This window comes from Podarcis muralis, chromosome 9, assembly GCF_964188315.1.
Source record: "Podarcis muralis chromosome 9, rPodMur119.hap1.1, whole genome shotgun sequence".
NCBI lineage: Eukaryota > Metazoa > Chordata > Lepidosauria > Squamata > Lacertidae > Podarcis > Podarcis muralis.
Genome location: NC_135663.1, coordinates 21,984,247 through 22,010,637, shown reverse-complemented (window position 1 = coordinate 22,010,637; position 26,391 = coordinate 21,984,247). Strand labels below are relative to the sequence as shown.

The window sequence follows — 26,391 nt, the reverse complement described above, 5'->3', positions numbered from 1 at the left end:
CCCACCTAACAGAGAACAAAGGGGAAGCCAAGTGTCCCTGTTGGAGGAGAGTTTTCCATAAATGTTTGATATGACAATGTTTGAGTCCAACAAATTTATTCTAATGTCCTTGAGGATGGAGAGTGCTCATTAGTTAATTCTCATTTATTACTGGAGATATTTTGGACCAGCTTCCATGAACCCTGCTCCAGAAATGTGACTTCATGTGTTTTTTTAATGCACCTGTTAAGCATTTTCTATTGTAAATGATTGATAGGGAGATGGAAGGGATTGGAATGTGGTAACATGTGTTTTGATGGTGTTGGTAGTGATGGGGAAGGCAAAGCTCAAACCTGCTCATTTTCAATCCACCTTAAGTCCCTTTGAAATTTATCACACCAAGTCAATGTGCAATCGTCATGTCCAGGAACATGACACTCTATCAGAAGACTTGGAGAGCTAGTTTTATGATACAGATCAGAATGAGTTCTTGAAATAACTACGTACATTGGGGGTTCATGTCCACTGTGCAGTGAACAATGGGAGAATCATTCAGGTTGTGGTGCTCCACCTGTGAAATCACCTATCCTATGATATCAAGCAGGCACCTGAACCCCTCAGACTGATTACTCTCCCCAAATCAGGAAGACATCCTTTTGCAAGAATATCTGATGCCAGGTGATTGACATGTGGGGGACCTATTGGTTGGATCTACTTTCCCACCCCTGCTCCCAAGTAGATCCTTGCTGTTGAAGAGATCCTGGTGACAGAGCCTTCTGACACCCAAATCTGCCGGAGAGTTTTGTAGTTCTCGGTTTCTTTTTCCTTTGGAGTCCTCTGGGATATTTGTTAATGTCCAGAGATTGTATACTCATGGGGGCGGTATATGATAGATAGAAGACCATCGGTGAGAGACAGGGAAATGTTGGTCTCCCAGGGTGAGAGGCTGGAAGGGGAAATGAAAGATGCCAGGTAAGAGCTGGGTGCTATCTTCTGTGGCTGGTGAGGACTAAGAATTACTTTTAAGAGAGGACTCCATTTTCTACTTATTTGTATTTTCTGTAGCCACTATTTTATTGTATTATTTTAAAAAAATAAAAATCCCATTACACATAAAGCTTTGTAGTTCTCTAGTAGGGTTTCTTAAACTTTTCATCAAGCTGAAAAAGAAATATTTGACTGGATGTTTAATTCATAGTTCTGTCTAATGCAACTGGATAAATTTTGCTAACAGTGCTGCCATTTGTCAAAGACTAAGAGGACATACCAATTCAGGAATGTAGACAAGGATGCTATTGTCTCTCTTAAAACTAGAATGGACTCCAGACTCTGCTCAGATATAAGTAAGGCCACTGCCATCTATTGACTAAGCTATATAATGGCAGTATCCACATATCATCTCGCACACGCTTTGCTTTTTCCTTTTTTTGTTTTTAAAAGAGGCAGCAAATAAACCAGGGCCACTGAAACATTTTTACTCACTGATCTCTAAATCTCAAAAAATTCTGAACAATTCAGTTGGAGCAAGTGTCAGTCCGAGAAGCAATATAGCTGGCAGGTATTTTTCCTCTGTTCAAAGCCTTTCTTTCCGTAATATCTTGTGGCAAAGCATTCTTCAGACTAATCCAGCCCTCTATTAGCACAAATGCTTCTGGTTAATAAGTGCTCACTCCAGCAAAACAAAAATGCCTTTCAATGCCAGGAAAGGAGAAGGAGTAATGAACACATGCTGGAGTTGGCAGCTACAAAACAACAAGTGCTGTCAAAATAATAAATCAAGGGGCCTGAAATAGGAACTCTGCTCTGATAATGTGACTATCTATTCATCAGCACCCCACCCCAAAGAGGCCTCCCACAATCTGATATTCTCTACTCATTGCAACTATGCCTAACTGCAGACACATAATTCAGGAAGTTATGAGGAACCTTTTTTCATCTTGAGGGTCAAAGTCCCTTAGGTGCAACCTTCTGGGGGTCTGCATACCTCTGGTAGGTGCAGCCAGAGGCAGAAGTGGGAAGGGTAATGGGTGTGACTCTTTACCTTTGTACAAACTACATTCCAGCCACAGAAGAACCAGGGTCCCCCCCCCCCACTATTCCAGCAAGCAAGAGGTGGATGCATTGGCTAGCTTAGTTAGATGGGACCATTGCAGAGCCTGGGAGTGCTATGGGCATATTTACTGCTGGGAAGATGTTTAAATGTGCAATACTTAATGCTCATCACATGGGACTGCTGCATAGAAATCTGGACTTTCCTGTTTCTAATCCTGGCAGACAATATTCTGGCAAGCCTAATACTGGCTCTGACATTAGGTCTGTATACTGTTATGGAACGATACAGGTTTAAATCTCAGTAGACTCAGAAATATTTGCCTTGATGGCCCACAAAGCATTGAAGCTATAATTAGTTATAATTAACCTTTCTAGGTAGCCCCAACTAACAGAGTGGCTTCACATATCAAATACTGGTTTCCCCATAGAAGACGCTAGTCCCAACAACACATAGATCTTGCATTTGTAAACTCAAAGTGGCTCATTCCATAGTATCCAGATGTTGATGGTGACCCCCAAACTCACATTGCTCGTGGCAAACTCACGTTGGTCAAGAAAGCAGTGAATCAGCCTTGTGGAATGCCAGTCTCACTTGTCCCAAGAAAAATTGTTTACATTCACTGTAGACTTCACCAGGAAAAGGGGAACTCCCCTGATAATTTATGCTGGGCAGGCCCATCATTAAAATGCTCTTTGGTTAGTGGAATGATCATATAAACTGCTTCTGCAACAGGCGACTAAACCTACATAACCCCCTAGATCTTATTTGCCATTCTCTCCTTTTCAAATAACATTAACATACAGCTTAATAAAAAACAAACTTAACCATTAGGGAGAGAGGAGAGAGAGCATCCATCCTTGAGGTTAAACTTTGGCTAGCCCCCAAAATGGAGAAGGATTTTCATTCTGCAGCGGATTGGAAAGAGAAAATAATTCCCCCTGGAATTGCTGAAGAATTGAACGTTTCAGCATTATGCAAATACAGGCCGCACATCTAAAAACAGCAAATAGCCTTGTTTATTTAATGAAACTCAAAAACAGCTTTCAGAGTCAGTTGCTGACCAAATGTGAGATAGTGAAAGTTATCTGTTAGGGAAATAATAGCGGTTTTTATTCAGGATTACTGAATGATCCAGTTCATATGCATAAAAGGAGAGGGATTCACATGTTCCCTTACCTTGGCGAAGTCCAGTCTCCCAACACATTGACAAGTGGACCTGCAATGTAAAAATATTTATAACTGAATCAGTGTGTTCCTGCCGTGTCAACAGTATCCTACTATGCAGCTGTGTTGCAGGTCAGTTCAGTTTACCTAGTCAACCAAAGAAGGAGGGTTTTTAAAAAAACCATTTACAACAACAATTCATTGATGCAGCATGACGTGAGCACAATGCAACCATGAAACCTGATCCTGATAACCTTGTGCAGCAATGCAAGAGGTGAAGCTTTTCCTGTCTTTTTATCTCCTTGCATGTAAGGTCAGCTACATTTTTGCATGCCTGGTTACTGTTAAAGGGCGCAGGAATAAGTGTGACAAATGTATCAACCCCAATGCAAGGGGATTGTTTTGGTACCATGCATTGGAAGGAATGAAGAATCCAGTGCCTCTGGATGTTGTTGGACCACAACTCCCATCATCCCTGATCGTTGCCTGTGATGGATATGGCTGATGGGAGTTGGAGTCCATCTGGAAGGCCACAGGTTCCTCATCCCTGGTGCATGCAGACCCTATGCCATGTTACTTGGCACGCCTGGAAATGATCCCCAACAGGAGTGACACTGGGAAGGACGACAGAAAGTGTGGTCTCTAGCATGTCACAGATCCACCCCTTGTGCTGAATGGGTGTGTATAGCATTTAGCACATGCCAATTTGTCTCTGAGGTTGCTTCACCACGTCTCTAGCTCTACTCAACCCATAACCTTGCTCAATCCATTTGCAGCTGCAATAGCTGGATTCATACAAAGTGCTCCTTCCTTGATTGAGATGAGGCTGAAAATCACCATGCAATGGTAGGCTCTGCCCTGACAGTATATCAGATCATTTCCAAGAATTGTGAAGATAATGTCCAGAAAAATCAGTCCTACCAGGGGTGCCAAATTGAATAAAATATTGTGGGGAGGCAAGGTAAGTCCCCACACTTATCACAAGACACAAATACCATTTGAATGGCAATGCTCATCAACTTTGTGGGAGCCCAGTGCCCTCAAATATTTTATTAGGGGGACTGAAGGGACCTCAGCCCCTAGGAGTTGACTCCTATGAGTCCTACAGTACAAGAGATCTGCCTGTTTTCATAGTTTCCCCCACATGCTGACCCTCTGCCTTCCAGCAGCAAACTCACTAGGCCCTGGAAACAGTTGCATGGGAAATTATACATTGCACAAAAAGACATATAAGGAAGCTTTGTGTCTGGAACCTGTAAGTGGGCTTGCAATGGGTGGCAGGTGGGGGAAAAGATTAAGGACATAAGGAGAGCCTGCTGGGTCTGGGTTCCAACCAGTGATCAGCCAGATGGATCTGGGAAGGCCAGAAGCAGGAGCATCATTGATTCTTGGCCAGTGTGTTAAACCCACATACTTTTCACAAAAACTACAACGGCTGCAGTTTCCCCCATGCAGATTCTCTCCTTTAAATGACTGGTTCAAGAATGATCTAAGGGCAGCTCATTGAAACAAGGCAGAAGGGCATTTGCAGAGCTGCTGGCAGCTCAGCTGGTCTCTCAAAGAATGAGCACTTCTGTAGCGCAGTTCTTTGGCAAGCCTCTCGCTCTGCCATTCCACCCCTTGATCCCCACCTTCATTCTCCAGGAACAGCTCGAAACAGGAACCTATCTATGTATAGAGGGACAGGTTCAGGGAAGCAAGGAATAAAGGACAGCATGTCCCTGGTGTTGTGTTGAAATGCTTTCCATATCCCTGCTTAGTCAGAAGGAATATTAGCTATTTCCCAACAGAGGCTGAAAGGCAGATCCACGTGTACTGCTTACTTTGCAGCATGAGGAACTGGAGCAGCTGAATTGGCGGCAGGAATTTGTTTCTCTACCCAATTCTTTTTGGCTCTGTCTTTTGGAGGAAAGGAAGGCTAAAACCACCGCTGGGAGGGGCCAGCCGTGGTTGGCTTTTGACCCGAGCAGTTGCACATGGCCGAGGCTATCTGGCAGTGCACAGTGACTGAGCTGCAACCTGTGTCCCTCCTCAAAGCTTTATCTGTGCAAGAAGCGTTGGCTATTCTGAAGGACCGCAGAAATAATCAGCGACAGCAAGAGGTAAGCAGAGAAGCAGGGCATGCTCCCCCCCCCCAACCCACCCCCAGCATATGAAACAAGATAGTGGGAGAACGTATTGTGAAAGGCGGTGTGAAACAAGACAAGCATGGGCAAATAGTTTGTGAAAGAGTAGTGGCTACCGGAATGGAGCAATAGGATGTGCAAATGTGTGAGGCTATTCTCAGGATTCCCCTTTGGTAAATACCTTGCATGTGGCAAGCTTCTGTTTGACCCTTCCAGGTGAGAAGCTATTGAGTAACCTGAGATATAGGAGCACGCGGGATTTCCCCAACTGATTGGTAGGAAGAGCAGCTCGATAAGGAAAAATAAATACTAGACGATGCACCATCACTTTTGCTGGCAATGGTCCTGTTCTTGTTGAATTTCTGCCTGTTGTGTAGCTGCTAACAAGGCAGGCAGAAACCTTGCCAGGGAAAGGGGAGTGATCCATGGTGGTCTTGAGAAGCTTAGTTGGTAGAGCACGGGACTCTTAATCTCAAGGTTGTGGGTTCGAGCCCCATGTTGGACAAAAGATTATAGCATTGCAGGGGGCTTCAACCAGATGTTCCTTGTGGTCTCTTCCAACTTTCTGATTCTATGATATAGTGTGAGAGCACGACTGCAGCATAATCCTATGTGTATTTACTCACCGTGTCTCGCTTTAGCACTAAAACAAAGCGACAGAGAGCAATGCTTGTAAAGGTGGGCACAAGAAACAACATGGATGAGTTTCTGAATGCTGACACAGCCTGTTTACCCAAGATGGGGCTGTGTGTACTGTGCAACAATAATGGATTGGGGGCATCTCTCATGTTGACAACTGGGACATAGGCTGCATACGGCCGCTGTGAAATTTGTAGGGATCAGCACACCTGGAATAAAGCAAAACAAAACATCCACACATCCATGCCCTAATGACATTATTTAGAAAGTTGATAAACCCGGCCCCAGCGAGCAATGACCCTGCTGTTTTCCTGGGCAAATCTCTCATATCTGCATGCTCAGATGTTGACATTTCTGAGCCACAGCCAAGCCCTAGCAAACTATTGTTTACCATCTGAAATTGCAAAGCGCATGCTGTGCCCCCTCTCCCTTGTTAACTCTTCGGTGTGTTTCACATTTCTGAAAAGGAAAGTTCTTATGAATCCAGTTAGTGCTTCAGCAAGCAAGGATAGTGTCTGGACTGGAATTCTCCCCCTTGAAAGTACAGTAATTTAGAATTGCTTGCGTGAGAAAGAGAAGAGATAAAGGGATGGTTTAAAGCAAGAGTGGGGAACTTCAGACTTGGGGTTCAAATGTGACCCTTTGTTCCCTGGTCACATCCATGACAGGCCCTATCTCATGCTTTATTTATTTAGATTTATACACTGCTTGATTGTAAAAAATAGCACTTCAAAGTGGTTTACAAAACACAAAACAGTAACTGATCGAGGAACCGGAGCACCTGCTCTGTGAACAAGGGCAAACAGAATTGGCTGGCATGACAATTCAAGACAGACAAAAAAATAAAGCACTCACAGGAAATAATAGTGCTGCTTATTCTTCACTGGCTTAGCCACATCTGGACCCCATATTTTAAGACTAAGACTGACAAATGGGAGTGGGTTCAAAGGTGGGAGATCATGATGGTGAGGGAGGTCTGGAAGAAACCCAGCCCTGTGAGGAACAGTTGAGAGAGATGGGCATGTTTAGCCAGAAGGAGAGAAGAGGGGTGGGGTGGGGTTGTGGTTGTGGTTGAAGATAGTAAGATGGTGCAACTATTGCACTAACTATTCATATTGTTTTTTTTTAATGTGTTGCTTTTTCCTCTTTTACTGTATTTCATTCTATTACAATTTGAAATCCATGGAATTCAATTTTAATATAATAAAATGCAATGCTGAAGGATTAAAGAAGCAATTTCTTAATGGATCTGTGTGTGTGTGTGTGTGTGTGTGTGTGTGTGTACACGTGTGTGCGCATGTGCTTGTGTTTGTGTGTCTATATAAAAACTCCTAGCAAAAACTGGGAAACTCCACTCCTGTATGATTTCAGCTGCCTTCTCAACCTTCCCTGCCCCTATGTTCTGTCCTCTATCACGCAGGAGGAGCTGAATGCATCTCTGCCGTCCCGCTGTCCCGTCCGCTTCTGCTAGGGAAGAAACTTCCCTCTCCGTCTCTTTTGGCTTCTCTCCTGCCCTCCCGCCCCCCTTCCATCGATCCTGCGGGCTCTCCAGGATTAGGAAAGGTCCGAGGGAGCGCCCCAAACCCTGCCCTTGCCCAGGAGGGGAGGGGAGCGACGAAGGAAGACCCGCCACCAGCAGCCGCGCAGGACGCAGTGCGCCCGAGGGAGGCTGAGGCTGCGGACAGGACCTCCTCGTTGGCTCCCGCCGGCAAAGGGAAGGCAAGGCAAGGCGCGTGCGCGCCGTCGGCGAAATCTTAACCCTTCGCGCTCCTTCCGTGCCTCTTCTGTTGAGCAGCTGAGCCAAGAGCAGCTGCTGCGTCGTCGTCGGCGATGTCTCTCGTGTCTCGGACGCTCCTGGCCGCCGCGCTCGCTTTGGCACTGGCCGGCTTGGCTCCGGCCAGGGCGCAAGGATCGACGCCAGCAGCCTCGCCGGCGGGGCCGCCCTTCGCCCGGGATGTCCTGGCGCTCTTCGGGGGCAACCGGAGCCTCTCGGCCGGGCAGCTCGAGCAAATGCTGCAGAAGATGGGAGCCGCGCACCGGCTGGAGGAGTCGCTGGCCGGACAGCTGGACCTGCACGTCCTGCGCTACAACCAGGTACAGTCCAGTCCCGGTCGGGCTGCCCCGGCAAAGTCCTTCGCCGCCCCGTCTCCTGGATTCTCCCCACAAGTTGTTACAGAGGGGAAACTGAGGCGGAGACAGGAGGACCGGGTGGGATCTTTCTGCAGAGACTTGAAGCCTCCTCGCCCGGGGACGGGGGGCGGGGGAGGGCTGCAACTTGCGATTGTTTTCACATAATTCTGATCGTCGCCTTTTAACTCATTGATTGTGTGCGTTTTCGAAAATTCGTCCGTCGATGGTTTGAGCGTGGTGCTGATAGCGTCAAGGTTGCAGGTTCGAGCCCTATATGGGAGAGCTGGGGGTTGGGCTAGATGATCCCTGGGGTCCCTTCCAACTTTATGTTTCTATGCAGAAAGTCCCAAGTTCAGTCCACTGCATGGCCAGGTAGGGCTGGGAAAATCTCTGCCTGAAACCCTTAGTCAGTGTGGACAGCATTGAGTTAATGGTTTAATAGTCTGATTAGGTGAAAGGCAGCTTCTGATGTACACAGCATAATTGCCCAATAATGTTTTCATTTGGGTTCGCTCTGCCCTCTCTGCTCTCTCACCCAGGTACAACCATTTACTTGTCAAATCACCACACATTCGTACATCTGAAGAAAGAATAGTAATAATTTTATTATTTATACCCAACCCATCTGACTCTACAAAGGCCATAAGGGATTTGTCTGCCTTTAAGGTACAACAAGGTGCTATAGTCCAACTCGAACAGTTTTCAAGGAAATTAGGCAAATTTATTCAGGATAAGGCTAGGACCCTTGACAAGGATGTAGTTCCTCCAGGATCATGGGCAGGCTGTGAATCATCTGTGAATACTAGTTCCTGGGAAACATAGTGGGAAGCTATACCAGTAGGTAGCTCAATAAAGATGTGGACCCAGTGTGTGGCAGGTGTGAGAAATGCAAATTCCATGATAGGGATAATTGGGGAAAGAATTGGAGATAAAACTGCTGATATAATGTATAACACTTATGTGAGCCATGCGCTTTTGCAATACATTCTGGTTAAAGGGTAAAGGGGCCCCTGACCATTAGGTCCAGTCGTGACCGACTCTGGGGTTGCGGCGCTCATCTCACTTTATTGGCTGAGGGAGCCGGCGTACAGCTTCCGGGTCATGTGACCAGCATGACGAAGCCGCTTCTGGTGAACCAGAGCAGCGCACGGAAACGCTGTTTACCTTCCCGCCGGAGCGGTACCTATTTATCTACGTGCACTTTGATGTGCTTTCAAACTGCTAGGTTGGCAGGAGCAGGGACCGAGCAACGGGAGCTCACCCCATCGCGGGGATTCGAACCACTGACCTTCTGATTGGCAAGTCCTAGGCTCTGTGGTTTAGACCACAGCGCCACCCCTACGTTCTGGTTACCTCATCTCAAAAAAAAAAAAAAAAAAAAAAGATATTGTGGAGTTGGGGAAAAAAAATCAGAAAAGGGCAACCAGAATTATTGCTGGGATGGAGAAACTCCACTATGAGGAAAGATGACAGCATCGGGGACTTTTTTAGTTTAGAGAAAAGGCAAGTAAGTGGCAAAATGGTCGAAGTGTGTACCATTAGGCATGGACAAAGTGGACAGAGAAATGATTTTCTCCGTCTCTCATAACCCTGGAACTCAGCGACATCCAGTGAAGCTGAATGCTGGAAAGAAAGTACTTATTCACACATCATGTAGCCGAACTACAGAATTCACTCCCACAAGAGGCAGTGATGGCCAGCCAACTTGGATGGCTTTTCTAAGTGAAATTGAGCACTGAAGGAACATATCCTAAAAACAAACATGTTCTGCACAATGTGGTGAGGAAACTTTGGCTTTGCAACTGTTACTAAAACTACAACTCTCATTGTCCCTGGCCATGCTTGCCGGGGCTGCTGGGAGTTGTAGTTCCACCATATTTGGAGGGTCAAAGCTTCCCCACACCTGTACAAAGCAAAACCATGGGTTTATCATCCACATGCAAACATGTGGGCTCTCAAGGAGGAGATTGGAGCTGCTCTTCCCCAGGTCCTTTATCTCAGGGCAGCACAGCAGCAAAGCCAAGGTTTGTTCTTGGCTGCAGCTTGTGATTAATGAGGGGAGAGCTTCACCACAATTCCAGGTTGGGACAGGCCAAACCTTGGCTTAGTTGCTGCACTGAGTTAAAAGGGCTTTGGAGGAGCAAAGTGGGTGTGATCTCCTTCTCAGGAGCCCACCTGCTTTAGCAAAGCCATAGTTTGGCTTACTGTGACTTGCAGACCTGGCCAATATGCATTTACAGTGGTACCTCGGGTTACATACACTTCAGTTTACATACGCTTCAGGTTACAGACTCTGCTAACCCAGAAATAGTACCTTGGCAGACCTGGCCAATATGCATTTACAGAAATAGTACCTCGGGTTACATACGCTTCAGGTTACATACGCTTCAGGTTACAGACTCTGCTAACCCAGAAATAGTACCTTGGGTTAAGAACCTTGCTTCAGGGTGAGAATAGAAATCGTGCTCTGGCGGCGCGGCGGCAGCGGGAGGCCCCATTAGCTAAAGTGGTGCTTCAGGTTAAGAACAATTTCAGGTTAAGAACAGACCTCCGGAACGAATTAAGTAATTAACCCGAGGTAACACTGTATTCAACTCCTAATGATGTTTGCTTTCAGACCTGTGTTCTGTTTCTTTGTGGGCACAGTTTTATTTGAATAACAAAGACTGCCAGTTTCTGTGCATCACATTTGGGTGCCGTGCTTGGAACAGAATGTTACGGTACAGTCTCTTGTTGGGGCTGACTTTTAGTGGGTAATGTTGAACTTGTTGGTTGGGATGTGGAGTGACAGGAGGCACTGTAGCTCAGCGGTGGAGAACATGTCTTGCATGCAGAAGGGCCCATGTTCAGCCCCTGACATCATCAGGTCTGGCTGTGAATTGGAGAGCCATTGCCAGTCAGTGTAGACAATACTGTGCTCAGTGGTCCAACTTGGTGTAATAATAATAATAATAATAATAATAATAATAATAATAATTTATTATTTGTACCCTGCCCATTTGGCTGGGTCTCCCCAGCCACTCTGGGTGGCTTCCAACAAAGATTAAAAATACATTAAAATGTCACACATTAAAAACTTCCCTGAACAGGGCTGCCTTCAGATGTCTTCTAAATGTCAGGTAATTGTTTATCTCTTTGACATCTGAAGAGAGGGTGTTCCACAGGGCAGGCGCCACTACCGAGAAGGCCCTCTGCCTGGTTCCCTGTAACTTGGCTTCTCACAATGAGGGAACTGCCAGAAGGCCCTCAGCGCTGGATCTCAGTGTCTGGGCAGAATGATGGGGGTGGAGATGCTCCTTCAGGTATACTGAGCCAAGGCCGTTTAGGCTTTAAAGGTCAACACCAACACTTTGAATTGTGGTTGGAAATGTACAATTACAAATGTGTAAGATGGTAAGGGTTTTAACTCTTGCTACAACAGATGCTTCCAAAGCAAGGATTGTTGCCAGTGCTTAGGGCAGGGGTCAGCAAACTTTTTCAGCAGGGGGCTGGTCCACAATCCCTCAGACCTTGTGGGGGGCCGGCTATATTTTGGAGGGAGGAAAAGAACAAATTCCTATGCCCCACAAATAACCCAGAGATGCATTTTAAATAAAAGGTCACATTCTATTCATGTAAAATCACACTGATTCCCGGACAGTCTGCGGGCTGGATTTAGAAGGTGATTGGGCTGGATCCGGCTCCCAGGCCTTAGTTTGCCTACCTATGGCTTAGGGCATAGCATGGACTGGACCTCCAAATGCATACCTAGTCTGAAGATCTTGTTTAGTTTGGGATAATTCTTATTGCATTGTGTGTGCTACAACTGCTAATTCAAACCGAAAGAAAGAAAGAAAGAAAGAAAGAAAGAAAGAAAGAAAGAAAGAAAGAAAGAAAGACAAGTGAAAGGGGCTTATGCAGAGTGAAGACTTTCTTTTTCCAACAGGGAATTGTTCCCTTGGGAATTTGTTGCTTTTAAGAAAAGAGCTGGTTCCATGCTGTTTTTATTGTAATTATTACTTTTGTTTTAAAACAGATTTTATATATGCATGCAGTTTTAAATCTATCCATGTCTACTTGCATTTTAATGATTGATTTTTCTGTGTTTTTATTTGTAAGCTGCCTTGAGTTGAGTCCCATCAGAAAGAAAGGCAGAGTATTAATATATATATATATAAGAATAACATCACTATGGATACCGCGCTGACTGGGCATTCTCCTACACCATTGCTCAAAACATTTGACAAGGTAGAATATGTGTACAACTCTCACAGCCATTCTGGATCTGTAAGCCTCAAGGATCTGTAAGCTTCAAGGCTTTTTACCAGCCTGCCGAATTCCAGCTCATGGCTATGTTAATACAGTGGTACCTCGGGTTACAGACGCTTCAGGTTACAGACTCTGCTAACCCAGAAATAGTACCTTGGGTTAAGAACTTTGCTTCAGGATGAGAACAGAAATCGTGCGGTGGCGGTGTGGTGGCAGCGGGAGGCCCCATTAGCTAAAGTGGTACCTCAGGTTAAGAACAGTTTCAGGTTAAGAATGGACCTCCGGGACGAATTAAGTTCTTAACCCGACGTACCACTGCATGGGAAACATTTGCAGCCTGACAAGGAGAATATCCCATCCGAATACAGTGGTACCTTGGGTTACATACGCTTCAAGTTACATACGCTTCAGGTTACAGACTCCGTAGAGGTCTGTTAGTACCACAGAGGTACTAACCCAGAAATAGTACCTCGGGTTTGATGAGAACAGAAATCGTGCTCTGGCAGGGTGGCGGCAGCAGGAGTCCCCATTAGCTAAAGTGGTGCTTCAGGTTAAGAACAGTTTCAGGTTAAGAACGGACCTCCAGAATGAATTAAGTACTTAACCTGAGGTACCACTGTATTATATTCAAATAAATGTTGCTATTATTTCCTAACCATGCAAGTGAGGATTTATAATTCTGAAGTATGAAGTGACAGCTATTCTACAACTGGTTGTAGACGTGGTGGCAAGGGAAGGAAGAGAAAAATGGTTCAGACTAAAGCCAGTCTCTGCACACATTTAAAACAGCATGATACCACCCAAAGAATTCTGGGAGCTGTAGTTTGATGAGGAGAACCCCATTCCCTTCACAGAGCTACAAAGGAATTAACAGTCCTCTTCACAGGGAACTCTGTTAATCTAAATTGTAAACCATTGCTTTTCTATCAGACTATACAGCACATGTAAAAACACTTGACATGGTAAGTTGTGGCACCCTATGGGATGCTGGCTGATCATAGCACTTCAAATACAAGACTTGTTACCCACACAGGCATAGCAAAGAAAGAAGGTGGGAAGGGTGGATGACGTCTGAGCAGACATATTGGGAAATGTTGCTGTGTTGCAATCCGTAAGCAAAAATTCCTTTGAGAACCAGTTACCAGTTCCTTCATATAAACATCCACCCATCTGGTCACTGGTTGAGCAGGAATTGCCAACAGGTGAAAAAAGGCCAGATCTTCAGGAGGCAAATGTCTGGGAGCAGGCAGGATAATCAACCTTTTGTGAACTAGTGACTTTCATAGGCTTTGTGCAGCAGAAGGGTGTGCTAGAATGGCAGGTTGCAAGTGGGGAGTTGTCAGTTCTCAGTGCTTGCCCATACAGCAAACTCCTTCCATGTGAAACTGAGAGAGAGAGAGAGAGAGAGAGAGAGAGAGAGAGAGAGAGAGAGAGAGAGAGAGACTGTAGATCGGTTGTCTCCCTATTGTGCTGGTTTCCTATTTGTAGGAAATTATTTGTAATGTGTAGAATCCACTACTTGCAGCCTCAAGTTGTCCAGTCATTCTACCACCTTATTCCCTTGCATGTGTTGACCAAGCTTGGAAAAGGTACAGAAAAGAGAAACAGAAAAGTTCAAGGGGGTGGGAGGACTTCCCTGTGAGGAAAGGTAGCAGCATTGGGGATTTTTTAGTTTAGAGGGGATGTGAGTAAGAAATAATAATAATAATAATAATAATAATAATAATAATAATAATAATAATAATAATAATGTATTATTTATACCCTGCCCATTAAAACATCAGTCATTAAAAACTTCCCTAAACAGGGCTGCCTTCAGATATCTTCTAACCGTCAGATAGTTGTTTATTTCTTTGACATCTGAAGGGAGGGCATTCCACAGGGCGGGCGCCACTACCGAGAAGGCCCTCTGCCTGGTTCCCTGTAACCTCACTTCTCCCAGGGAGGGAACCGCCAGAAGGCCCTCGACGCTGGACCTCAGTGTGGTGACATGACAGGAGTAACTAAAATTATGCATGGAATACCACCAGCCGCCTTACTTTGCTTTTGGTTCTCTAGCATTAAACTAGATTTGGGCCAGACAGCCTTTCAAACTGAGGACTCCTTCACCTGAATAGAGGGCTGCCTTCTGCTAAGGAGCACACATGGGCCACCTTTTCTCTCCTGGGGAAAGAATCCTCAGCTTTTATGATATCTGCTGCAACTTTGTTTTGATTAGCTTTTTTTTTACTGACTTATTTTATTGACTTCTGTGCCATCCTTCGAAATAATTATTATCAGGACTACTCATCATAATAAAATGGAAATAAATAATAATAATAATAATAAATCACAATAAAAAGAAAATACAAAAAATGGGGGGAAATGAAAGATTGAAATGGGAGATAAAATTGACAGTGGAACACGTGGAAACCTCAATTTTATCGCTGATGCTGTTAAGCAGATAATACACTTAAGCATGTCATAAACGCATCAATGAAAGTATGCAAATCTGATATTGGCTCATTGGTAATAGGGCAGTGTAATTGGGCTGAAGAGGGACGTGGGTGGCACTGTGGTCTAAACCACTGAGCCTAGGGCTTGCCGATCAGAAGGTCGGCGGTTTAAATACCCGCGATGGGGTGAGCTCCCGTTGCTCAGTACCTGTTCCTGCCCACATAGCAGTTTGAAAGCACGTCAAAGTGCAAGTAGATAAATAGGTACCGCTCCGGCAGGAAGGTAAACGGCGTTTCCGTGTGCTGCTCTGGTTCGCCAGAAGCAGCTTAGTCATGCTGGCTACATGACTTGGAAGCTGTACGCCGGCTCCCTCGGCCAATAAAGCGAGATGAGCGCTGCAACCCCAGAGTCGGTCACGACTGGACCTAATGGTCAGGGGTCCCTTTAGCTTTACCTTTTAATTGGGCTGAAACATTGAACAAAGACTTTGACACAATCCAGGGACATGATAATAGTTCTCTCTCTCTCTCTCTCTCTCCATATATATATATATATATATATATATATGTGTGTGTGTGTGTGTGTGTGAGAGAGAGAGAGAGAGAGAGAGAGACTTTCATGCCAACCTACAGATGCCTCTGAGTATATAAATATCCCAGTTTTGTTAAACAAAGGAATACTTCATAGATGCAATTAGAGTTATTTTGTAATCATATTTTATTAAAAAATCTTATTTGCATCCCACCCTTTCTCCAAGGTGACACTATTATTGCTATTTATTTTTATCCCACTTTTCTGTATAAACATACCAAAAGTAGTTAATAGAGGAAAAACCATATATCACTACAATCATTTTCTTTATTTCTATCTCATTCTTTAATATTCTCCCCCACCTTTCTGCAAAATGCTTGGGGTAGCTTACGGTGGCATAATTTAAAACTATGTAATAAATCATTTGAAACCGGAGAATCGGTATTGTTCAGTTGCTTTTTTGTTTCTTGTTCATTTATTTTACTTATTGCTTTAAATATATTGCTTATTTCAAAAAAATGAGCTCAGAGCAACTTAAAAAAACAACACCCAAAGATTAAAAGCAGATATAAAAGCAAGAATGAAAAACAATCTAAAATACAATAATATGTGAAAAAGAGAGAAACCGGCTCAACCCCACCCTACTAAATAATGTGTTCAGAATTAAATTCCAGAGGTCTATGTGAATAAGAATGTTTTTGCTGGAACCTAAAAACAGATAGCGATGGTGTCAGGTATGCCTCCCTGGGGAGTGCTTTCCATAAATGGGGAGCCCCTACTGAAAAGGCCCACTCTTGGAGGGGGCACACAGGGATTGCGTTGGTTCTTGTGAGGAAAGGTAGCCCTTGACGTATTGGCTTTATAGGTCAAAGCCATAAAAAGCTAAGACAATAGAACAGGACACTTAAATAGCAGCAACGAAGACAGCTTATTGTTTTAAATCAGTGGACCATTATACGTTAAAAGCTTTCTAAAATGAAACATCTAAAAATAGAAAAGAGGGTGCGAAATGGGCTTTCTCAGAGAGGCCATTCCAGAGTTTTGATGCCATTATCCTGCAATACAGTGGTACCTCGGGTTAAGAACTTAATTCGTTCTGGAGGTCCGTTCTTAACCTGAAACTGTCCTTAACCTGAGGTTCCACTTTAGCTAATGGGGCCTCCTGCTGCTGCCGCACAATTTCTGTTCTCATCCTGAAGCAAAGTTCTTAACCTGAGGTACTATTTCTGGGTTAGTGGGGCCTGTAACCTGAAGCATCTGTAACCTGAGGTACCACTGTATTCAATCCCCCCCCCTCTTATCTACGCAAGCAGGCACATCCCATGATGCACCCCAGTCCATAAATACCACTGCCTGGGAGCTTTTTCCAACAGAAAGCCAAAAAAGGAAAGGGGGAAGTGACAGAGAATGAGGAGGAGAGTGTGAAGAGTGAAAATGAGGAGAGAGAGAGAGAGAGAGAGAGAGAGAAGGAAGGAAGGAAGGAAGGAAGGAAGGAGTTTTGAGATGAGTGGCACGTCAAGGCCATTTTATATTTCTGCATCTCTTCTTTCTTCCTTTTCAGGCAACTCCACCCCTCCTTCCACAATCTGTCAATTGTCAGCACTCTGTGCCATTGCACTCTTACAGGTTATTTTTGCAGAGCCCCTACAACTCCAATAATAATAATAATAATAATAATAATAATAATAATAATAATAATAATAATAATATTTATTTATACCCCGCCCATCTGGCTGGGTTTCCCCAGCCACTCTGGGTGGCTCCCAACAAAATATTAATATTAATAATAATAAAGCAATAAAACATCAAACATTAAAAACTTCCCTAAACAGGGCTGTCTTCAGATGTCTTCCAAAAGTCAGATAGTTGTTTATTTCCTTGATATCTGATGGGAGGGCGTTCCACAGGACGGGTGCCACTACCGAGAAGGCCCTCTGTCTGGTTCCCTGTAACCTCACTTCTCGCAGGGAGGGAACCTCCAGAAGGCCCTCGGAGCTGGACCTCAGTGTCCTGGCTGAACGATGGGGGTGGAGACGATCCTTCAGGCATACTAGGCTGAGGTCCTCCCCCCCTTTTTTAACCATTTGCAAACCTTGGAATTATCCTGAGTCTACTGATACCTCCTTCTTGTGCATGAATGAATGCTGTTTGACATCCCCAAAAATTGCTGATAGGACTATTTAGGACTGAGAATTTATTTCCTCAGACTTTTAAAGAAGAACAATCTGAGTGAGAGACTGCTGGTGTCCTTCTACCGAGGCTCCATAGAGAGCATTCTTACATACTGTATTTGTGCTTGGTTCTCCAGTTGTACAGCTAGGGAGAGGAAGGTGCTCCAGAAGGTCATAACCACAGCCCAAAGGATTATTGGTCATCCTCTCCCATCTTTGGAAGAACTGTACAGTTCCCGTTGTCTTAGGAAAGCAAATAACATCCTGCAGGATTCATCTCACCCGGGACACAGTCTGTTTGCACTACTGCCTTCTGGCAGGAGATATAGAAACATCAAGTCAAGGACAAATAGACTGAAAAACAGTTTCTATCCAAGAGCTGTGGCCTTTTTGAATGCTGTAACTCGATAGTGTGACCTGGGAGTTTGATGGGTGTTGGTGTGGGTGTGGCTGGAATGTGGTTTGTTTGGTTGTTGTTGTTGTTTTGCTTTTGTTGTTTTTAAGGGATGGCATCCAATTTCGTTGCACTTGTGCAATGTTGCACTTGTGTAATGACAATAAAGAATCTATTCTATTCTATTCTATTCTATCTTCCATTAGGCTGTAACCTTATGCACACATATGGGAGCAAGCCCTGCTGAGCTCAGTGGGACTTATCAACAGAGTAGACATGTATATGATTGTACTGCTGGAATTTAAGAAACTGCACTTTCATGTTCCCTTTAACATTAGAACCATGGGAACTGAAGCACTTGAAATGACCTCCCTAGACTTTTCCAAGCCATTAAACCTGTTTTGAAGATTAAATAATTGCAGCTTGGAAGCTTTGAAAATATACTTAATATGCTTAGGGATTTCATTGTAATTAATTTGTTAAGATTCTGGTTTTACGGATAGAGTCTTGGTCTGTTCATGCAAAACTTCAGAACAAAAGCTGTCAAGAGCATTAACAATTCTGTTTTACTTCCTGTAAATAGCACCGATGCATTGCTTCATAATTGTTTCAGTGAAACTGTGACACCAGGATAAGAAATGTTCGAAGGGCTTATTGACATAAAGAGCTCAGATTCCAACGGCAGCTTTTTGCCCTCATTTCTGGTAAATAACAGCAACAAATCTAGGTGTGGATTTTCCAAAGTCTGTTGTGCAGGGAGGAGGGAAATGAGATCATGTCTAAAAATGCAGAATTAGATAAATTAACAGGAAGGATTCAAAACCTGCGGGATCAGAGATTCTTAGAAGACTGGAGTAAATTTGAAAAGTAATTGTGATGAACAGATTACGCTAGTAGGACTGCAAGAAGTTTTGTAAGGTGAATTATTTGAAATATTGCAAGAAAGACTACGAAAAGAATTATTAGTTAAGGATAATTAAATGTAATAGGAAATTAAGAAATGCAGAATAAGTGATAAAGAACGGAAAATCATCAGAGGTGTTGACAGGAGTAAAAAATATTGTAAAGATGTGAAGATATGTTGTATGACTGTTGGAACTGATATGTTAAAAAATTAATAAAAGTGTGTGTGTGTGTGTGTGTGTGTGTGTGTGTGTAAGACCATGTCTAAAAATGGAAAAGTGTTGGTCTTCATCAGGTGAAGTGAGTCTTACAAACCGGAGATGCACTGAAACCAAAATGATGACCAAAGCATTTCTTAGGCTTAAGGTTCTTAAGGTTAACTTTCAGAGGTAAGGCTGGTCTAGGGGTGACATCAATGCAGGTCAGTTTAATCCCCCTACGATTATTATTATGTTTTGCCCTAAGTGAAGGAGGAGGATGCACATAGATCAGCTCAACCCCAGATGACCATCTCACTCTATCCAGTCAATTGCCTCAAAACTGTGAAGTACCAGAGCCAGATCGCCCTCCTTTCCCAACATCTCTGCTATTCCCTTTCTCAAGCTAACCCAAGTTTCTCATTTTGTTTCAGTGCATGTCTGCTGAAGACATCTTTTCTCTGCATGGAATGTCAAACAGCAGCAAGATCACCGAGTCCAGCTTCTCCACAATATGTCCCGCTGTTGTACAGCAGCTGATTTTTCACCCTTGTGAAAAATCTGTGTCCAAAGGCAATTCCAAGCCATCTCCTACAGAAGGTACCTGTCCCTGGTGACTGGTATAGCCGTGAGATTTATTTAGCCCTGTTATTTATTCATTTTACACAAATCTGTGAAGCAAAGATGCTACATGTTAACGGGGCACATGGCTGGCGGTCTGCACTGGCTTTTGCTGTTGGGTGGAAGCTGCTTTATTCCTGGTCAGACTGTCCATTTAGCTCAATATTGTCTACTCTGTGGGCAGCAGCTCCAGCGTATCTCCACATCTTTCCCATCACCCACAACCTTATCCCTTTTAACGAGAGATGCCAGGGATTGAATTTGGGATCTTCTGCATGCAGAACATATGCTCTACCTCCTCAAAAGGCTTGGGGAGGGAATCTACCCTGACTAGAGCACCGCCCTGCTGCCCACTGCTGGTTTGCACCCAGTTTTGTTCAAGTTATATTGCCTCTGATTGCCTCTAGAAAAGTTAACTGTTGGGAAATGTGTGATAATTCAAGACTGCAATGGAAATATGGTGTTTTATATTTTAATTCAGGGCGTAACCTGATGTGCTATGGCTTCAGGGTGAACACAGAACTCAGTCACAAATGCATATTTTATTTATTTAGAATATTTATAAATCGTTCTTCCTTCAAGGGAGCTCAGGATGATGTACAACAAATGTGCAAATGACACAGAACTTCAATAACACCCCTTTAGTACTTTGTAACTTGTTTTCTGTGCAACACCTATAATGATATTTTCCTTGTGCTTTACAACAGGGGTGGGTTACCTCAGGCCTGGGGGCTGAATGCATACCCTCCAACATTTCTCCGACGAAAATAGGGACGTCCCATTCCATAATGATAATTTTACTATTTATACCCCACACATCTGACTGGGTTGCCCCAGCCATTCTGGGCAGCTTCCAATATACAATGAAAACATAATAAGACATTAAACATTTAAAAAAACTTCCCTATACAGGATTGCCTTCAGATGGCTCAGGGGTTGGATAACTCCATACCCTCCAACATTTCTCCAATGAAAGTAGGGACATCCTAAGGAAAAGTGGTACATTCCGGGATCAAATCAGAAACTGGGACAGCTTTTCTAAATCAGGGACGTCCCCAGAAAATAGGGACACTTGGAGGTCTGTGAATGCAACTCTCCAGGTCTCTCTAGCTGATGATCAATGGAAGACTCCACAGACCACACCCCCTTCCCCAGGCCACACCTCTCACCTTCTTCACCCCCTCCTCAAATGTTTCCTGGCTGAAATGTGCCCTAGAATTCTGATGGTGCCTCTTGCTTGTCTGGATAAAGGATAGAGAGGTGTAGGTGTAGCAACTAGCCTGCTAAGCAAAGGTGAAATGTATATTCATTGCTCTGCTCACCTTTGCCTCTGGCTCCATGCACCACTGGGATTTGGCCCTAAGAAAGTTGCACAGAAGGGAATGTGGCTCTACCCCTGGTTTATAATATGTTATTTTCAGCAGAACTGCCCTAACAATTCTGTTTATTATGCAGTGAGAGAGCTATACTAAGGGGCTATTTTGGGTTTTCTTTTACAACCAGCACATTTTAAAATAATTGGCAGAAGCATTCCTCTCTTATCCTGGTTCCTGACTTAAATATTAACCGAACATTATGCCCTTAATTCAGCTGTTCTGCAACAAGATAAGTAAACTTCCCTCTGCCAGATCTGTCTGATAGCAAATGATTTTTAATATGGCTAATATTTTGACTGCATTTCTCTCTTTCTCTCGTACAGTCTGGGGCTTCGGTTTCCTTGCTGTGACTATTATCAACTTTGCTGCACTCCTTGGATTGGTCTTAACTCCTCTTTTAAAGAAAGACTATTTCCCCAAGATTTTAACCTACTTTGTAGGTTTGGCCATTGGAACCCTCTTTTCCAATGCAATTTTCCAGCTTATTCCAGAGGTAAGGATGAAACGGGTGAAGATAGCAGTAGAACTGGGAACATGATCCTGTCGCATGTGTTCTTCTGACCAGGTCTAAAATATACTTGAACAGATGGGTATTCATTGAGCTGCTGTACGTTCTTTCTCCTGCCATGAACCTCATTCAGGAGAATGAGACAGCCTTGACCGGCTATTCTCCCATCTAAGAAACCTGCTACTCTCCCATCTAACAGGTCGTTGAAGGATGAACAAGCCAAAGACCCTAAGTCCATAAATTGGCATACTAGTTGTAGGTAATTCAGTCTTCTAACCATTTACATATGGTTGTGCTCAGATGGGGGACAGTGCAGGGCAAATTTAGGCACTGAACTCAGTTGAACAGGTTGACAAGTCTTGCTAGGTGTGGTGGAGCTGCAGTGCTAGCTTCCTGGCAGAGGGGGCACTGTTGCTTACCAAGAAGGACAGGAGGAAGAGGGGAGGCGGCAGGGAGGTTAGTGCGGTGCAATGGACAGATTGAACCAATCTGCTGTTCTTACTGATGTGTTTGCACCATGCTGCCCTCCCATTGCCTTGACTTCTTGCTGGTTGCCAACTGTGGCCCACTGCTTCTGGTTAAAGGGTGAGTAGTGAGTATTCTCTTACAATATGTGTGTATATATATATATATATATTCCAAATGAAGCACATTGCATTTTGGGTTAACCTGGGCTCGCTGTTCAACCTTCTTCCTAGGCATTTGGATTCGACCCCAAAATCGATAACTACGTTGAAAAAGCGGTAGCTGTGTTTGGCGGATTCTACATCCTCTTCTTTGTGGAAAGAGTTCTTAAAATGATACTGAAGGCCTATAGCCAGGTGGGTAGCAGGACACAAAATAAACACTTTTCAGTGTTAAAGATCAGCATGCCTGTTTAATTGGGCAGAATAAGAAGTTCAAAAAGCTGAGTTTGGGGTTAGTCTAAGGGCCAGAGCAGACAAATCGGTTTCCTCTGCAAATTTGTATCTCAGTCACAGATGCGGACAAATTTCTGTCCTGTTGTGCCATAAAGCATTTGAGGAACTTTTCTGATTCTGAACTCCATTTGAACCTTTCCTGTTTTATTTGGTTCTTTTTAGAGCAGTCACAGCCACTTTGAACCTGAAGAACTGAAACCTCCCCGAAGTCTCCCTCCTCCTCCTACCGAATCGTTCAAACCTGTTAATGGAGCAATGTGCTACGCAAATCCAGCCATAGCTGAGGCTAATGGAACTCTGAGGTTTGATAATGACATTGTGATCTCTGGACAGGTATGAATGAACACAACTTGCCAGCTTATGGCAACATATCAAGGAAAGGGTGAGAATTCAACCCTTGATCCGTTTATGTTTTGATACCAATTTTAAAAACAACTTCAGCATATGTAAGAATGGGCTCTAGCATGATAAGAATGTCGCTTATTTCTTAACAGCCAGAACCGCATTCTTATATATAAACTCTTCCATAGAATTTACCCCTTGTCAGACTCTGGTATTTGCTGTCTTATTAGCCTTGGAAGACTTTTCTTCACTGGAGGTTTTTAAGCAGATATTGGATAGCTGTCTGTCAGGAATTCTTGAGCTGTGACTTCTGCAATTGCAGGGGGTTGGACTAAATGATTTCTGGAGTGCTTTTTAACTCTACAATTCCATGATTCATCATTTCTAAAATTATGTCCTTTTGGACTTTTAAACACAATGCTAGGTATGAAAGGGCTAAGTATCAACATCCTTGTGTGTGTTTTCGACACACAGTGGTACCTCCGGTTGTGGACAGAATCCATTCCGGAGGTCTGGTTGGATCCTGAGGTTTCTGCAACCTGAGGACCATGTGGTGTAGTGGTTAAGAGCGGTAGACTCATAATCTGGTGAACCGGGTTCGCGTCTCCGCTCCTCCACATGCAGCTGCTGGGTGACCTTGGGCTTGTCACACTTCTCTGAAGTCTCTCAGCCCCACTCACCTCTCAGAGTGTTTGTTGTGGGGGAGGAAGGGAAAAGAGATTATTAGCTGCTTTGAGACTCCTTAGGGTAGTGATAAAGGTGGATATCAAACCCAAACTCTTCTTCTTCTTCTGTACATGAGCGCAGGGTGAAACCTGTTAAAATACTTCTGGGTTTGCTGCACGGACTCATGTGGCCAATGAGATGTTTTCAGGGGGGCAGGGCCTGAGTGAGGGTGCACAGCCACTTCCCAGCAAGTGTGATTGTGGCAAAATACACACTGATATGTTCTTTGCTCATTTTAGCATACTGTTTCCCCACACAGAGTTTCCTCCCTCTATATACAGAAAGTGTCACATGTGAAGCATTCCCCATATTTGAGTCTGTGCAGAAAAAAAAGTCATGCTTGAAAGCTGTTTATTTATATTTCTTTATTATTATTTACTATTTTGATTTCTTGCCTGCTCTTCCTGAAATATTGCTGGTCCCAGGGCAAGTTACAATTGGACTCAAAGCTGCATGCATTGAGCCGATGGGTTTTGGTGAGGGTAACATGAAACATAGATGCTGCTGATCAATTAAGTTCAACCTGGGACTGTCTCAGATGGTGAGTCAGCCAAGAGGTATGAGGTTTTGCAAGAAATCAGTTTGTATGTGGAGGACCTGAGGCAAAGTACTTAAGGGAGCTGAAACAAAGGCTTGGTCTAACACATGCAGCAGAATGAGACTGGAGAATTTCAGGCTGCAAGTGGGTGCTTTCATTTTATGAATACTCCTGGCATAAAAAAAGAAAACTCCCTGGAAGTGGAAGAGTCACACAGTAAGGTGCATACCCTCCAATATTTCTCTGGTGAAAAGAGGGACATGCCATTCCATAACGATAATTTTTACTATTTATACCAAACACATCTGACTGGGTTGCCCCAGACACTCTGGGCAGCTTCCAACATATATAAAAACATAATAAAACATTGAACATTCAAAAAAACCTTCCCTATACAGGATTGCCTTCAGATGGCTAGGGGGTCAGATGACTACATACCCTCCAACATTTCTCCAATGAAAATAGGGAAATCCTAAATAAAAGTGGGACATTCCAGCATCAAATCAGAAACTGGGACGGCTTCTCTAAATCAGGGATGCCCCCAGAAAATAGGAACACTTGGAGGTGTGGACTAGCACAGAGTCTTTCTCCCTGATGTTTGTGTTTTACCGTAGTTATGTGGATTTTTAAAAATATGAAGGAGCATTTAAAAAATACCGTGTTGGTCCAAATATAAGCCACACATTTTTTCCAAATTCTGACTATGAAAAGTTGAAGTGTGGCTTATATTATTCACTTTACAAAAATGGGCTTTTACAATATTTCGGCTGAAACAGACATACGGTAAAACGGAAGAAAAAACTTGTTTGATTGCCAATTTGTGAGCTTGAGTGCCTGTGGAATTGTAGCAATTGAACAGCAATTTGCGATTTTAGCGATTGTACATACGGTAACTTTTGCGGGCTTGGAAGATCAAAGGCTTAAATTGTCTCGGAGTTACAATTCTACCAACCGCAGTGATTTTCAGCCTGTAACCCAACTTTAAGGGAGCGGCTTATATTCGGGTATTGTCTTTATTTTGCTCCCCCCTTCATTTTAAAGGTGTGGCTTAGTTGTGGGTGTGGCTTATATTCGGGCCAGTACGGTAGCACCCGGCACTTGGAGTGGTACAGTCCAGTGTACTCCTCTCGTGCTACTGCATGTGTAGACCTGTCCAAGGACACAGGGAAATAGCAGGTGGATAAGGAAGCTGGCAAGCAAGCAAGGAAGGAAGAAAATAGTCTGATATATACAGAGAGGGGAACTCATAGGCAAGGCCAGACCCAGGCTACAACAGGAGGAATTAATGCACTGCATAGTGGCTTCATTTGTGCAGGGACATGGAGGAACAGTATCCTTCTTGGAGAAAGCCCACAGCTCAATGGTGAAACATCTGCTTTGCATGAAGAAGGTCCCAGGTTCAATCTCTGCATCTCCAGTTAGGGTTAAGAAAACTCATTGTCTGAAACCCAAAGAGCTGCTGCCAGTCAGTGTGGATATTACTGAGCTAGATAGACCAATGATCTGAATTGGTATAAGGTGGATTCCTATGCTCCAATTACTTACTCTGAGGACACCAATGCATTGGCTTTATTGCTCCTAGTTTGATATTTCCTTGCTGATCTTGATACTTCAACATCTGTTATTATCTTTAGGGAACGTGGGCACCTCTTCTCCCTCCCTTATTTGTTCAGATCCCCATCAATATCTTAATTGATTTGATTGCCGGCAATGCCTTAATTCAGATGTGGGTGGCGCTGTGGGTTAAACCACAGAGCCTAGGACTTGCCGATCAGAAGGTCGGTAGTTCAAATCCCTGCGACGGGGTGAGCTCCCGTTGCTCGGTCCCTGCTTCTGCCAACCTAGCAGTTCAAAAGCATGTCAAAGTGCAAGTAGATAAATAGGTACCGCTCCGGCGGGAAGGTAAACGGCGTTTCCGTGCGCTGCTCTGGTTCGCCAGAAGTGGCTTAGTCATGCTGGCCACATGACCCGGAAGCTGTACGCCGGCTCCCTCGGCCAATAAAGCGAGATGAGCGCTGCAACCCCAATGGTCAGTGGTCCCTTTACCTTTTTAATGCCTTAACTAGACTCACATTCACTCCAATGTTTTAACATCACCCCTTGAAACCTCCTGTAATGTTTACACAAAGTTCTTACTTACTTAGTCAGGAGTCGAGGTTAAAAAAAGGACAATGATGTACCCACCTCCCCGTAAATCTTTACTGTTAAGGAGCTTTCTGTTACTTGTCAGAGAACGAGGCTTGTATTGTAGCACATTCTGACAGGAATCCTGTGCTGTGGTTACTTGAGAGTTCAGAGAGGTTGAAAAGGACCCTGGAAAGGAACTGAATTTTGTAACTCACGAATGGGACGTCAAGTGTGTGATGTTTTATAAAGTCACTTTGAAGGG

At 44.0% G+C, this 26,391-nt stretch overlaps 1 protein-coding gene across 2 annotated transcripts in view; it reads left to right on the top strand.

The window, feature by feature from the left end:
• Window positions 1-5,034: 5,034 nt before the first annotated feature.
• Window positions 5,035-26,391, top strand: part of SLC39A8 (solute carrier family 39 member 8) — a 33,582-nt gene continuing 12,225 nt past the window's right edge. Inside the window, exons 1-6 of one of the 2 annotated variants that reach the window (XR_003708275.2) lie at window positions 5,035-5,298; window positions 7,382-8,055; window positions 19,406-19,571; window positions 21,292-21,461; window positions 22,175-22,297; window positions 22,559-22,729. Coding sequence is in view for 1 of the 2 variants with exons in the window: in XM_028744344.2 (XP_028600177.2) it covers window positions 7,792-8,055; window positions 19,406-19,571; window positions 21,292-21,461; window positions 22,175-22,297; window positions 22,559-22,729 (894 nt within the window). In the remaining variant the exon portion in view is untranslated. The remainder of the gene's footprint in view (window positions 5,299-7,381; window positions 8,056-19,405; window positions 19,572-21,291; window positions 21,462-22,174; window positions 22,298-22,558; window positions 22,730-26,391) is intronic. The other variant, XM_028744344.2, reaches the window with a different exon arrangement.